Genomic DNA, 12,589 nt, shown 5'->3' on the forward strand with positions numbered 1-12,589 from the left:
TTACAAATCTCCTCAAGTTTAAAATATAAAGAAGACATATTCTAATATTCTTTTAGTTGCACAATTTAATAAATTACACTGTAAAAAAAGTGTAAAAAAAGTGTTTTGTTGGTTTAACTTAAAAAAGTAAGTGGTTGCCTTAATATTTTAAGTTGATTGAACTGGAAAAGGTGAGTTAATACAATGAAGGAGATTAATTTGATCATCAGAAATTCAAAATAATAAGTTATCTCAACTAAATAAATTATTTGAGTTCATTTGACAAAAGAAAAAATGTTGTGATAACAAATCTTGAATTTTTTTTACAGTGAGAGAATCTAACTGCAGATACTAAAAAATTATACAAACTATTATTAAAAAAAACACCAATCAATAATCAATCAATCATCAAACAAACTAGAGGATTTACTGAAATATTAGTCATTTGTGCTCTAGTGATTCCAACTAGGGATACTTGGAAAGACTTTGATTTGTTAAACCTATAAAAGTAAAGATAAAAACTGATTTAAGTTCCTTTTAAGAAAATAATTCAAACACTAAATTGATCAATACAATATTTGTGTTTTTTATGAATTTCTGTAGACGACTGCAACATTCGTGCGACCGTTTACTTTATGTGTGAATTTGTTTTCAAACCACATATCTGCTGTGATTAAATTGACATATGTTAATGATATTGTGCATTTCAGGCGTAAGCCAAAAACAAAGTTTGGCAAACAATGCTCTTCTAAATTTTACTCAGCTGCTTGATAACCACACATATCCAATGAAAAATGTGTTAATAGCTAATGTCGTCAGGAAGGATTTGCTCGAAGTGAAACATCCATTAAAGGTCTCTTCTCCATCATCCAGTCCAGCGTCATACAGAAAGAGATGACGAAGTCTCTGCGGAGGTGTGGGTGGGGGGAAAAGAGGGGCGAGGGGAGATAAAGAGAAAGAGAGATGGAGAAAGAAAGAAAGAAAGAGAGAAAGCCAGAGCCAGATCTCAGACCTTATTTCAGAAGTTACCAAAGACTCCACACTCTGAGACAGAAGGTTAAGAACAGCAGAGAAGTCAAATCGTCTCCTCAGGGCCATAGAAAATCCACTGGGAGCTCCGCAGGACTGAAGGAAGATCAATAGGGAGATTTAGAAGACTGAAAAAAGATAGTTGGTGCTCTTAGTGTTTTTTGGTGTTTGTCCCACTGCTGCTGCTGCTATGAGCAGGGTGTTGATACTGTCCGTGCTCCTGCTGTCCCTGAGCTGGTGCAGATGTGCCGTCATCACAGGGGTAAGTCGGACTATCATTATCATTCATTTATGCAATTATACATATTAATAATGAATAATGTTCAGTTGGTTTCAATAACTAATAGTGAAACAAGGTTTATATATATATATATATATATATATATTTTTTTTCCAAAATGGATTGGTAACAATTTACAATAAGGTTTAATTTGTTAACATTAACTTACATTTTACTGCAGCATTTGTTCATTTTAATATCAAAATTTACTAATGCATTTTTAACATCAAAAGTATGTATTTGTTAGTTAATGCACTGTAAAGACCCGGGTTCGAATCCACTGTGAGACACCAATGTGTCCCTGACCGAGCAAGACACTTAACCCCTAGTTGCTCCAGAGGCATGCAACCTCTGACATATAAGGCAATTGTAAGGATAAAAGCATCAGCTAAATGAATAAATGTAAAATGTAAACTAATGTGAAGATGAATATTTGTATTAACTAATAGGTTAATAAATGCGAATTAACTAATGTTATAACAAATGAGACCTTAAAGTGTTACCAATGGATACGGTTTATTTATGATTCACCTTCATTGTGTTTATCAAGGCTTGCTGTTTAATTGATAACTGTTTGCCTGTCAGCCAATGTGTCAGATTACATTTACTGTATTAGAATAAATGTTTTTGAAAGGAAAGTTTGGTATCAGATTTTAGATCCCATTGGGTTTTTCTCATCCCAACCCCATTTAATCATGGTTTCCCATCTTTTTTTAGCTTAATACTCTCACAGCCCCATCAGTAACATCCTAAATTGATATTCTCCATTTAACTCATATATAACTCTATCATCTAGCATTTTCACTTCATATAGAATAATAAATATATTGCAAAGTGCACCTAAAAAAAACAGACTTACCAAGAAAACAAAAATTCAGAGAAAGGCATTTAATCTTATGTATTTAGTCAAATATTCAATAACCAACTACGGCCATTAGCGCTTTTGTCATTGGAGAATTCAAATAAGCTCAACAAAATATCACCCATGAGCAAATACACTATAAAATTTGTACAAAATTGTAATCTTGCAAGTAAACAAAGCCAAAGCAATCTTGTATGTTCTGGGAATCAAGGACAGGCCTGTGTGACTGACGTATTCTGTGTTCTGTGTCAGGCGTGTGACAGGGATGTGCAGTGTGGCGTGGGTCTGTGCTGTGCAGTGAGTCTGTGGCTTCGAGGCCTGCGTATGTGCACACCACAGGGGCTGGAAGGAGACGAATGCCACCCCTACAGCCACAAGGTATGCAGATGTACTCACACTGTACAGAGTGTACAAATCAAAGCTGTGATTCGACCCAAGGTTAACAGTTAACAGAAGAGAAAGAGAAACATAGACAAGGAGAAATAGAGAGAAATAGCAAAACAGAGATAGCGGACAATAGATGGTCAAGCAACACTAAATTGAAAAGAAACTCATTCGGATTCAAGAATGCAATCTCTTTTTAAACAGCAGATCTGAACTGATTGCTGCCAGAAATGACAGAGAAAGGCTTTACAAGAATCTGCTGATAAGTGTAGCTGATATTGATCGAATGTCTCACAGATCAGGGCTGTTTATCACTGACAGACAGTTTCAGACTGATACAGAAGCTTTGCATTCAGCGTGAGGTGAAGAAAAGCAGATTTGCAGGTGTTTGTGACTCAATGATGACTAATAAACGGACAAGATCCTTCAAAAGAAACCTACGCCTAAAGAATTATGTCTAATCTTGACTGGCTAACCTAACGTCTGCAAAGATTTATTTAAAGAGATCTTTATATTTATTGATCTGAATATAAATGGTTTTTAATCAATGCATTGCTGATCAATTATAATATCATGTGATTAATAAAGTCATCCGTGTGTTTTGACTTCGCTGCAGTTTCCTTTCCCCGGGAAGAGACAACACCACACCTGTCCCTGTCTGCCACATCTGGTCTGCATCAGCTACAGCGACAACAGATATCGCTGCAGCAGCGACTTTAAAAACATAGACTTTTAACACTGGAAAGAGTTCAAGAAAAGAGGAATGGAGGAGGGGGATACCACAAGCAGGATAGCACAAGAAGATTAATAACAAGTGCCATAGCACCTTTCTGCTCAGTTTTATTTTCACTCATGCACTTTGCAGTAGAAATGCAGACATACATTAGGCCTATTCACAGCGGCGCAAGGTCTACCCTTAGAATCACTGGTTTACCTTTGCATCCAGTACACATTTGATAGTATAAGCAAAGTTAGTCTTATCACCAGATTACTTTTATGTTACATACACCTTATGTTGTGTATAGACGTTTTGGAATGTGCTAGGAGGGAGTCTGTTTCTGAATGATTTATCTTCAATATGCTGTAAATATGTTGAAGGCTTATTTATTGTAAATAAAATATAATCAGTCTGAATTGTCTTTGTGCTTTTTTAACTGTGAAAAGTGAATGTGAACTGAACCTTTCTTTTTATGCATTCAGACTTTTTGATGTCTTCCCCTTAATGTTTCTGTCAACAAATATGAAGGGAAAAATGATAAAAATGTATTTGCAACACATTCTCACCCCCAAGGCGTCACCTAACTGACGCCTTGGGAAGCATTTGACCATCTGACGCTTTTGGCGCCCTTTAGCGTCAGAAAGATGACGCCCTAGGATCGCGTGTACCCTACCCCTAGCTACCCCAGACCTACCCGCGTCATGTAACTGACGCTTTCCTTTAGCGTCAGTTAGATGACGCCGTAGGATCGCGTCATGCAACTGACGCTAAAGGGCGCCTAAATATTGAAGCATGGTCAATTTTAACTATCATCAAATCACTCCTGACTTTCTCTGAAATGCACACCTAATTCTCAAGGTGAGATTAAAAGATCACAAGCAAGCAACAGTGTTCCATCTGGTCTTTAATAATGTTCTCTAAATGTTTTTATTTACACATTTTTATGGATTTTCCTTTCCTGAAAAAGTTTAGTTTGATGTTTGTCTGATGTTTTTTAAATGTTATTGCTTCAGAACATTCAGAGAACATTCAATAGTGATATTCATATAATGTTTGCAGAATTATAAAATGGAGTGTTCCCTAACATTCATTTAACCAAAAAAAGATAAATAGATTTTAAAACTGGATGTTTTTATTGTAGTCGGGACATTCAGAAATAACATGTTCTTAACTTAATGGGAACATTAGCAAAATTATCTTTAGAATAATATTTTAGTTAGCTGGTATCTGATGCTTAATAAAAAAGTTGTTTTATGAATACCATATTTTTGCACTAAAGACAGCAAAATACTTTTAGAAATGGCATAAAATGCTATAGTAATCCAAATAAAATGTTTTAAATTTCTATAAAAATATATGCAACAATAAAATATTACAAATAAAATAATCATTGTCAACATGCGTTAGGGTGTCAACACCCTATGTCAATGTGGTTGAAATGTCGTTGAAATGTCAATGTGGTTTTCCATGGTACTAATGGTAGCAAAATATTGGAGAAAAAATATATACCCCAGACCTCCAAAAACAAATTTATAACAATTTTTAATACTTTTAAAATTAGAAATAATAGATAAGATTAGCACATATAAAACATAAAGGTTTACGAATGTTTTAAATAGATAGGTGCAATACAGGAAGTGGGAAGCATTACTGAAGCATTGCTGTCAATGTTACAAAATAATCATCCTCTATTTCTGTTTAGAGATGTGTGAATCGAAGATAATTTGACCCTTCTTTTTTAAAATTTCACTTCTTTTTATCAGTCTACATCTGTTGCTATGACCGGGGCAATCGGAGTTTCACTTCAATGAAAAAAAAAAAAATCTATTCCTATTCCTATCTGTTCCTATAAACTCTGCAATCTCTGAATGCAAAGGAACTCTCTTCATGTCTGAGAGCTTCTGGCTGATCAACAGGGATAGGTCAACAAAATGTCACTTTGTAATTTATTGGCATGATTTATGGAAAGTGATTGTAATGATTTGAATGTCCTTGATTAAACCAGGGCCCCTGAAATCACCATATATGTTTCTGTCGCCTTTGCTCTGCAATGCTTATCCTTTCGACAGAAGTAGCCAAGACTCTCTCTGAATTCTGATGGGTCATGCCATTGCTGCCAATTTGTTTGTTTTTTTTTTGTTTTTTTTTTACCAATTTCAACATCTCACTAGAGATTCATAGTTGAAAAGTTCTCTATTTATAGAAAATAAAATTACTGTAAATAATGATTGCATCACAAATTGTTATCCTGTGCATTTCTGTCTCTCAAACACCCAAATTTAACATTATACTGTTTGAGAGTAAAGAGTAATTAATTTTTAGCTTCATACACATTTTTTTACTACACAGACGTTTTCAGGCATTTTTTTTATCATAATAATAATAATAATTTATATCATAATAATTTATATTTGATATCACATCAAACATTGTTGCATTAATAGTTCTCATAATTTTACTTTATTTATTTATTTATAATGCTAAAAAAAAAAATATCCATTGATCAGCCAAAAACAACAAGCAATGAAAATATTATAAAAAAAAACAAACATCACAAATGTTTATGCTGGTGCTCTCAAAATTGTGGAGTATATTACACTTCCCTCTTTTGTGACTGTATAGGTGTCTCCTGGACTGCGTATCTGTAAATTGGCATAAAGTTCAGATGGATCCTGGTGGGGCTTGAAGTGCACCATAGAGTAGGTGATGCTGTTCTGCTCCTGTGGAGAGATGTTAGTTAAGCAGACGGGGTTTGATTCTAGAAATCATCCATCTATCTCTAATATTCAAGCTGTTCGCTTTTACAGATGATGAAGATGATTACAGTTCAGCATACTAAGATATTATGAATAAGGAGGAGTGAAAAGATTAAGCAGTATGCGAGTTGTGGTCGAACTCATCGGTCAACAAATGTCAATTTTATCCCGTAATAAACCTTATTTGTATGACTGGTGAATGTATTATGGAAGTGGGAGATATGAAGAGTTCAGATGCAAAAGCCTCTAAATGTCATTTTAAATTTTCTTCTTTAAAGATGATTTTTATCAAACTTGTATATTTAAGTTCAGTAATTTCACTTAAATAACAATTAATAGGTAATTATCATTGCCATTTAAGTGAAATTACTGAACTTAAATTTACAAGTTTGGTAAAAATCATCATTAAAGAGGAACATTTCAAATGGCATTTAGAGGCTTTTGCATCTGAACTCTTCATATATAAAAATAAATAATCTATAATTTACACCTAAATATCTTACATGTTTCATGGGACTAAATAAAAGACATCCGTTAATTGAAAATGAATGTACTCCTTACCATTGTGGTGTTAGCAGAACCACAACTTCCACTTATTTCTGAGGGAGAAAAAAAAAAGTGATGTTCAACCCAAAAGATTGATTACCTTAGATAATTGAACATAATCATCGTCCATTGCACCTACCTGTGGATTTTTTCTTCCTGGTCTTTAGACGATAGACAAGCAGTGTCAATGAGACAACAGCAAACACCAGAATACTTAAAACAGCTGCTAGCGTGTAGGATGTTTTCCAGCCGTCACTGCTTAATGTTGTGTTACACAGATTAAAGACTGTTCATATAATTTAATTTTAAGGGGATAATATTTGTGACAACATTTACCTGAGTTTCTCTGCGTCTTTCTCAGAAACAGTGGTTGTAGAGGGAGAAGAGGGCCTGAAGGTTGGCTTGATGGAGGATTTTGGCAAGAGAGGAGCTGTGGTTACTCCACTGAGATCTTTTAAGAAAATTTGTGGAAAATACAATTTCTTTTTACAGTTTATATATATATATATATATCTTTAAAATACAACTTCCAAATGAGTATGACCAACACATAGCCCATAAAATACTGATCATTTCATTACAAAAATAATTATCAACACTTATTGTATGCAAAAATACATTACATTATAAAAAGAAAATCTCACCAGAAAATGTAACTTCAACACTTTCAAAGGTCTTAGGAAACCAGCTGAAACCACAGCTGTACATGCCAGTATCCATTACACTCAGGTCTGTAATTCTTACTTCAAATTCTCCACTGTAATTGTTGATGAATATTCTTCCTCGATAAAGGGGAGTGCATTGTCCTCTATTGTTCACAAAGGTGGAGCACACCGACTGATCAAATTTACAGCAAACTATTTCAAAACTATTAAAAACCGGTTTAAAGAAATATTTTAAAATAATTTGCTCTGATGAATAAATCACATGGAGTCCCTCGGCTGGATTCATTCCTGAAAAACATTTTCTGAACATTAATGTTCTCTCATTTTAAAATTTACATTATATACACAATATCATATTTCAGTGTTGCTTGAAATATTGTATTTTATTCTTGAAATGATAAAAATAGATTTAAGTTAAAATAAAATAATTTCATAAAAAATCAGTCTATAAACATTTTTAAATTGAACTAAAATAGATATATATATATATTTTAAATCTGCTATCAAATTTAAACAGAGAATTACAATTGATGCTTTTGCTCAATAATCTTTTTAAAAAGAGCAGAAAAAACAAGACCCATTCTCACCGTTCTTCAAGAGCACAAGAAGAAAGAAAATCAGCTTCATTTTCCTCTCGTATAGTTCAAATGTTCTCTAAAAATCTGGACTGACTTCGGCGAGCTCTATGAAGTTCTTTTGTCAAATTGAGGAACAAACTATCTAAATATAAGACCATGACGAACAACTGACAGAAAAGGAAGTGTGGCCTTGTTTACTAAAATGATGTTCTTCAAATGTGTTAATCAAGCCTCAAGTAATGAAAACCAGATACAACCACTAACAGTACAAATTGAACATTATGATTTCAATAATATCTTTTGCCATCTGTAGCATGTTTTTGAACACATCATAAAATAACTGTGATGCTCTCTCAGTAGCATATGAGAAACCATAATGCTTAAACCTGTTATATTAACAACCATATCTTATGCACAAAATTATATCCAATTTTATATAATCTATGTCAATATACTTTGTTGAATCCACCATTAAGAGTATTGTTACACTCTTAACCCGAATTAGTTGACTGCGAAAATCGTGTGGAAACCCATTGCCCATACCACTTTAGTTTTTACACAAGCTGAAACAAAACATGCTGAGTTGTATGAATATATAATCTTAAGTGGCTGCAGTAGACAAATCGAGTTTACATTTCTTTACAGAAAATCATTAGTTCACATTCTAAAAATGTTCACCCAGCATGCATTGCAACATGAAGCTTTTCATTAAAGTGTCACCATTGTTGAGATTCATATGCTGATTGTTGATGTCTATGTGTGACAAAATAACATGGCATTTTAAAATAAAATTCTGCATAATGTTTTTAAAATTGTTCAAATTATAACAATTCTGTTGGATTTCCTGCTGTAAAAATCACAGGACTTTCTTATCAATCACATGGAAGGTACAGACAATAACAGATTGAACTCTAGATGAAATGAGGTGCTAATGACTTATAATCATTATTGTTGACACCATCAATATGCAGTCATCATCGGATCAATTAAATCTTGGCTTTTTTGCTATAACAAGTGTGACTTTTAAATACACAGGTAAAGCAGCCAGATAAAAACTGATGTTCAAACATCAAGGAGAGCCCAACTAAAGCCAACACTTATCACCATTATGGTGACTACAAATTAAACAATAATTTATCAACATCTAAACCTCTATTAACTCTCAATACCGTCTGTTGCCGAGGCCTGTGCACATCCCGCCAGGAGTAGGACACACGTTAGACGCGGGTCTTTTCACGTGAATTAGCCCCCTCCCCTTCCTTATGAAACTAAACATACCAAGTAATCTCTGCTAAACCTGATTCCTGCAATGAATCTTTCAGCTAAATAATACAAACAACTAATGTTGTTTAGTAATGATAGCAGGTTTTTACTAAACATAAAATAATAAGTAATGATCTCTCGTAAGTTTACTTAGAAACAAAATTTGGGTTTACAGTGATGTCAATACAATAAAATAAGTGTGATTAATCTCATGATTTCCAACCCGCATTTCGACTGAAACGGTGATGTCATATTTAGTATATGTCTTATTTATACTTTTAATTCTCACTATCTGTATCTGAACTTTTTGCAGACCCCCTTGTATCCACGTGCAGACCCATTGAGGCTGCCTGCACAGACCCCATTTTGATTTACATCACCTCTGGTCTCCAAGTGTTGCTTTCATTCCTCGATCATCTTTCTTCCATTTGAGAACATTCTAGAATTTAATATTCTGTTGTCTGAACATTTAAATCAACACAACTTTATTGGGAAAATGGTTAAAGGTCATACATGTTTGGCGATTTTGAGAACATAATGTAAATCAATAAATTGACACAGAAATGACTTAAACATGCTTTTTTGTGTGGTTTGCTTTACGCTCAACCTGCTGTTTCTGCAGAATCATCATTTTCATATTCGTCTTGAGCGATTTGTCCATGATTCATCTAAGAGAATCACAATCAGACTTTATATTGTTTTATTGATAACATAGGCTAACATCTGAGGCTGTTACAAGCTCCAAAAGCATTTTTAAATTGAATATGATTGGCATAAAGTTGCATATGGCATAAATATGATTGGTATTTAATCCTAGACTGTTTACAGTAAGTCATATAGAGTGTGTTTGACAAAAGAAATAGACAAAACAGTAATTTTATTATAAAGCTACAACTTACACCTACCGTTCCTGCAGAATTATGCTGGAAATCATTTATTAGGGATTCCGATTTTTCAGTTATGGATATACTGTGTTAAAGAGCAATGCTAACCTGAATTTGGTTGCCTTGAGATTCCATAACAAGCTGTTGAGGAATTCAATATTGAACTCCTCCCTGAAAGTTGATATACTGAACCTGGGTAATCTGAAACAAAAGATATTGGATTGTGATTTGATTATATCTGAGAGTTTTTATTTGAACCTATTTTCAGCGCTGGGTAGAATTCAAATTGTAGTTACTGATTATAAATTACATGACAAAAATTATAGTAACATAATCCATTAGATGGATTATACGTCACTTCCTGTGAAGCAAAGTGAACCATATTTACAGGACATGGGTTTTATGATGTTTCGAAATAACCGCAGTGCCAGCCACTTGACGGATGAAAAAAATATGCACAAACTGCTTACCAAACTGGTGTTGAGAGAACTGCAAGTTCCAGATGTATCTGAGTGTACAAAGAAAAGCACGGATTATGTTCAGCCATTATATTTACAAATCAAAATTAGTGCCATTGATTCTCAAAATTGCAACCAACCTTTGGATTGTTTCTTCCGATTCTTTAGAAAGAACACAAGCAGAATTGCTAAGACAGCAGCAAACACCATAAGACTGAAACCAGCAAGTAGGATGATGGATGTTCTGCAGCTGTCAAACATGTTATGTTTGTCATATTAATATCAAAGATTAAATTCGTTAAAAAAAAATTAAATTCTGTCATCATTTACTTTCCCTCATGTCATTTCAAATATGTATGACTTTTCCGTCAGTGGAGTTTTTTGGGGCTGAACTGTCCCTTTAAGAATTGGTATTTTTAGATCTTGATAGGCTTTGTGACAACATTTACCTGAGTTTCTCTGCGTCGTTCTCAGAAACATTGGGTGTAGAGGGAGAAGAGGGCCAGACGTCTGGCTTGATGGAGGATTTTGGCCAGAGAGCAGCTGGTTACTCCACTGAGATCTTTTAAGAAAATTTGTGGAAAAAAAAAATATATATATATATTTACATTTTTATATTAATTTTTTTTTTTAAATGTGAACTAATATTTAAATACAACCTCCAAATGAGTATGCCCAACACATAGCCCATAAAATACTGATTATTTGATTACAAAAATAATTATCAACACTTATTGTATGCAAAAATACATTATTATATAAAAAGAAAATCTCACCAGAAAATGTAACTTCAACACTTTCAAAGGTCTTAGGAAACCAGCTGAAACCACAGCTGTACATGCCAGTATCCATTACACTCAGGTCTGTAATTCTTACTTCAAATTCTCCATTGTAATTGTTGATGAATATTCTTCCTCGATACAGGGGAGTGTATTGTCCGCTATTGTTCACAAAGGTGGAGCACACCGACTGATCAAATTTACAGCAAACTTTTCCATAACTATTAAAAATCGGGTCAAATGAATAATTTAAAATAATTTGCTCAGATGAATAATTCGCACGGAGTCCCTCGGCTGGATTCATTCCTGAAAAACATTTTCTGAACATTAATGTTCTCTTGTTTTAAAATAGAGATTATAAACATAATCCTACCTTTTATAGCCTAGTTGTTTTACAATTATTATTATTATTATTATTATATGTGTAACATTATTATGAGAATTATGAAATTATTTTTTTATTTAATTAATATAAATACATTAAGTTTAGGTACATTTAGTACTAAAGTACTAATTAAATTATTAAGGTTAATCCATAAACATGATTCAAATGAAAGATGAATCAGACTAGAATCTTGCCATTTAATTTAAATATGGAAATAAATAGAATCCAAGAAATGTTTTCAGTCTAATGTCCGATGGAACACTATAATCTTCTAAAATAAACATAAAAACAAAGAACTATTCTCACCGTTCTTCAAGAGGACCAGAAGAAAGAAAATCAGCTTCATTTTCCTTCAATATTTTCCATTGACTGGCTCTTTTGAACAAATTGTAAAACGTAAAAAACACAAATTGAGGAACAAGCAAGATAAAAAAAAAAAAGAAGACCATGACCGACAAATGAAAGAAAGAAAAAACAGGAACTATTGCCCTTTTTCGCTGTCAAATGATGATGTTCACACTTTTAATCAAGCCTGTCATCCATTAACAAAAAGCAGATATTTTGGTACTTAACCACAGAAACTTAACCAATGGTGTAAACTTAACATTCTGTGTTAATTTAAGACTTACTGAATCTTCAGAATGCAATTGCTTACAACAGAAAATCATGCAGACTCCACCCTTAGCCTGTAAAAACATAAAAATAGCATTTACTGTAATGAACATTCAATGGGAGCTTAACAAATGCCTCACACATGTTAGTTTATCAACCATATCTCTACAAAGTTACACAACTTTACAGCTCATGTCACAACCAAATGGAAAAAGCCAACCTTTTAATTAGCTGTTGGATGGAGCTGATTTTTGGGACTGAGCAGACAAAATGCAGTGATTTGATCATGAGTTCATCTGAACCTTTTTTAACCTGACACAGCTTGGCATTCATGTGTAAGATATCTCAATAATATACCCAAAGAGTGAATAATGTCATACTATGTAGAATATGATAGGATGACGACACCAA

At 33.4% G+C, this 12,589-nt stretch overlaps 3 protein-coding genes across 4 annotated transcripts; 1 reads left to right on the top strand and 2 right to left on the bottom strand.

The window, feature by feature from the left end:
* Positions 1-961: 961 nt before the first annotated feature.
* Positions 962-3,661, top strand: prok1 (prokineticin 1). Its single transcript, XM_039658007.2, has 3 exons — positions 962-1,270; positions 2,403-2,528; positions 3,151-3,661. Exons 1-3 carry the CDS (start codon positions 1,199-1,201, stop codon positions 3,268-3,270), a joined length of 318 nt encoding a protein of 105 aa, XP_039513941.2. The 5' UTR covers positions 962-1,198; the 3' UTR covers positions 3,271-3,661.
* A 2,049-nt stretch (positions 3,662-5,710) lies between these two features.
* Positions 5,711-8,081, bottom strand: LOC120469090 (uncharacterized). Of its 2 annotated transcripts, none has more exons than XM_089119621.1 (6): positions 7,807-7,861; positions 7,199-7,507; positions 6,891-7,005; positions 6,694-6,812; positions 6,570-6,607; positions 5,711-5,972 (listed from the first exon to the last, which is right to left on the bottom strand). In XM_089119621.1, exons 1-6 carry the CDS (start codon positions 7,844-7,846, stop codon positions 5,814-5,816), a joined length of 780 nt encoding a protein of 259 aa, XP_088975747.1. In that variant the 5' UTR covers positions 7,847-7,861; the 3' UTR covers positions 5,711-5,813. The 2 variants fall into 2 exon arrangements, with proteins under 2 accessions (XP_088975747.1, XP_088975746.1); XM_089119620.1 differs by having other exon boundaries at positions 5,718-5,972; positions 6,694-6,809; positions 7,807-8,081.
* Positions 8,082-9,179: 1,098 nt separating this feature from the next.
* Positions 9,180-12,487, bottom strand: LOC120469093 (uncharacterized). Its single transcript, XM_089119622.1, has 7 exons — positions 11,873-12,487; positions 11,179-11,487; positions 10,852-10,912; positions 10,543-10,652; positions 10,415-10,452; positions 10,053-10,145; positions 9,180-9,728 (listed from the first exon to the last, which is right to left on the bottom strand). Exons 1-6 carry the CDS (start codon positions 11,910-11,912, stop codon positions 10,098-10,100), a joined length of 606 nt encoding a protein of 201 aa, XP_088975748.1. The 5' UTR covers positions 11,913-12,487; the 3' UTR covers positions 9,180-9,728; positions 10,053-10,097.
* Between the last annotated feature and the right edge of the window lie 102 nt (positions 12,488-12,589).

This window comes from Pimephales promelas, chromosome 14, assembly GCF_988280905.1.
Source record: "Pimephales promelas chromosome 14, fPimPro1.hap1.1, whole genome shotgun sequence".
Taxonomy (NCBI): Eukaryota; Metazoa; Chordata; class Actinopteri; order Cypriniformes; family Leuciscidae; genus Pimephales; species Pimephales promelas.

Excerpts from the sequence above, each read along its gene's own strand:
- LOC120469090 (XM_089119621.1), bottom strand. The coding sequence starts at position 7,846 with ATGAAGCTGATTTTCTTTCTTCTTGTGCTCTTGAAGAACG. Across the intron at positions 7,006-7,198 it reads TGTTGAAGTTACATTTTCTG|ATCTCAGTGGAGTAACCACA; the intron begins GTGAGATTTTCT and ends TTTTCTTAAAAG. Across the intron at positions 5,973-6,569 it reads GTTCTGCTAACACCACAATG|GAGCAGAACAGCATCACCTA; the intron begins GTAAGGAGTACA and ends ATCTCTCCACAG.
- prok1 (XM_039658007.2), top strand. The coding sequence starts at position 1,199 with ATGAGCAGGGTGTTGATACTGTCCGTGCTCCTGCTGTCCCTGAGCTGG. Across the intron at positions 1,271-2,402 it reads GATGTGCCGTCATCACAGGG|GCGTGTGACAGGGATGTGCA; the intron begins GTAAGTCGGACT and ends GTTCTGTGTCAG. Across the intron at positions 2,529-3,150 it reads GCCACCCCTACAGCCACAAG|TTTCCTTTCCCCGGGAAGAG; the intron begins GTATGCAGATGT and ends ACTTCGCTGCAG.
- LOC120469093 (XM_089119622.1), bottom strand. The coding sequence starts at position 11,912 with ATGAAGCTGATTTTCTTTCTTCTGGTCCTCTTGAAGAACG. Across the intron at positions 11,488-11,872 it reads TCTGGTCCTCTTGAAGAACG|GAATGAATCCAGCCGAGGGA; the intron begins GTGAGAATAGTT and ends AATGTTTTTCAG. Across the intron at positions 10,146-10,414 it reads GTTCTCTCAACACCAGTTTG|ATTACCCAGGTTCAGTATAT; the intron begins GTAAGCAGTTTG and ends CTTTTGTTTCAG.